This window comes from Myotis myotis, unplaced genomic scaffold (genome assembly GCF_014108235.1).
Source record: "Myotis myotis isolate mMyoMyo1 unplaced genomic scaffold, mMyoMyo1.p scaffold_m19_p_2, whole genome shotgun sequence".
NCBI classification, from domain to species: Eukaryota; Metazoa; Chordata; class Mammalia; order Chiroptera; family Vespertilionidae; genus Myotis; species Myotis myotis.
Genome location: NW_023416324.1, coordinates 193466630 through 193468386, shown reverse-complemented (window position 1 = coordinate 193468386; position 1757 = coordinate 193466630). Strand labels below are relative to the sequence as shown.

Below are 1757 nucleotides of genomic sequence, written 5' to 3'. Positions count from 1 at the left end.
TCTGTCCCTTTTGGCCTATTCTAATTTTAGGATATAGGGCTCTAGGGTACAAAGCACACTTCTCTATGAAGCCACAGAAATCCCTTCTGAAATTACAGCTGGGTAATACTCTTGTTTCTATTCCTTTATCGTATCAATTTGCTGACAATGTGTACCAAACATCTAGGAAATTTTCAAGTTTTGTACAGCTGTTGAAGAAACTAATACAGAGCAATACTGTCATTGACTCATGGTTTCCAACCAGAGGGGGAAAAAACCAGAGTCCTTATTTCTCAAGAATAATCTATCTATTGAAAGGTCATCCACTTAATTTATTCAAGATCTTAGATACTCACATGGTCTATAAGCTCTTGGGGAAGCGGAGACATGTGTCCTCATGTTAAATAGATAAAACATTAGGGGGTCCCCTGTTTTTCAGATTTTAATTTCTTTTTTTTTTTTCCGCTTTCCCAAACTTTATTAAAGAAAAAGCAATGATGGTAAATCTCTAAAACATAGTCAATTTTCTGGGACTCTTCCCTTGAAAATGTGATGTTTGATTTTGAAACACATACCACAGTGTGCATGGTTCTCAACTGTACTAAATAGGTGAGACGCTGAGATCCTAACAGGTTCATCTCCCAACTTTCCCCAGTCTGTGGTCTGTCTTTGGATCAGCAATAATTGCCTGAACAGCTACTATGGCTTCATTAATTTTTGTCTGTAGCTCTCTGAGCTCTTCTATATGCAGCAATCGCAGAATTTGAGCCGCTTCATTAAGAACTGCATCTCCTGTGTCAAAACCAAGAATATGCTTGTCTAAAGCAACAGGCAACCCCTTTTTTGCTTGATTTGCTTTAGCAACTGCATCCTGTGTCAGGCGTTCCTGGACCAAAATGCGAATTGCCTTAAGCATTACCAGGTAATCATCATGACGTTGAATCTGAAGAAGGTTAGCCAAAACCATTACACCAGCCTTAAAATCAGGATTATTAACATCCAAATTGATCAATGGCTCTGCATTTTTAGCTGCATTGTCAGCATTTTTTGTATTATCAGATACTGAGTCCTTATACTTTTCAGCGTTATCTCCATATTCAAGTCTAACGGCTAAACCAAGAAGCCAGTCAATTGCTTCTTGTAGATCTTCAATCTTGAAAGGACAGCTAACATCTGTGAGATACTTTTCAAAGAACTTGGGCCAGTCACTGCTGTGGATGTTTCTTAAATTACCTCTGTCTTCAATCTTGTAGTGTCTGATTTTCTGGTCTTCAAGCCAAACAATAAAGTTTCTAAATTCCGTTTCATCTTTGCAGTTGAAGCCGGCGGGGTTGTGGTAGTTGAGGGCCGTCAGCTTGCGGCGGAACATGGTCCCGGCTTCCCGCTCGGTCCCCCGGGCTCCGGCCGGGAGAGGAGAGCCAGATTTTAATTTCTATGCTGCATATTAGAATGGCAAAGTACCAAAAATAGCTATAACAATAATCATTGTTTATTCTGTATTTACCATGTGCCAAGTGCTGTATATGCAGTGTCTTACTCAATCCTCAAAATGATGTGAGCATAGCTGACATTCAGCCTATATGCAACAGTAGGTTGTTAAGCTACTGACCTGCTTCTTTCCTGGTGGTCTGTATTCCCTGACCTGAGACCACTAAGTGTCAGCCACTAAGCGTCGCTCCCCATGCACCTTTTCCTCTCCTCGGGGGCCTCCACAACTGTTCCATGATCTGAGACTGAAGTGTTAATCTTGGTGACTTGTGAATGGGTCAGTGTACATT

The 1757-nt window shown here is 40.9% G+C and overlaps 1 protein-coding gene across 1 annotated transcript; it reads right to left on the bottom strand.

Moving 5' to 3' along the window:
• Positions 1 to 437: 437 nt before the first annotated feature.
• LOC118677358 (RNA transcription, translation and transport factor protein-like) lies at positions 438 to 1396 on the bottom strand. Its single transcript, XM_036352421.1, has one exon. It carries the CDS (start codon positions 1346 to 1348, stop codon positions 614 to 616), a length of 735 nt encoding a protein of 244 aa, XP_036208314.1. The 5' UTR covers positions 1349 to 1396; the 3' UTR covers positions 438 to 613.
• Between the last annotated feature and the right edge of the window lie 361 nt (positions 1397 to 1757).

Excerpts from the sequence above, each read along its gene's own strand:
- LOC118677358 (XM_036352421.1), bottom strand. The coding sequence starts at position 1,348 with ATGTTCCGCCGCAAGCTGACGGCCCTCAACTACCACAACCCCGCCGGC.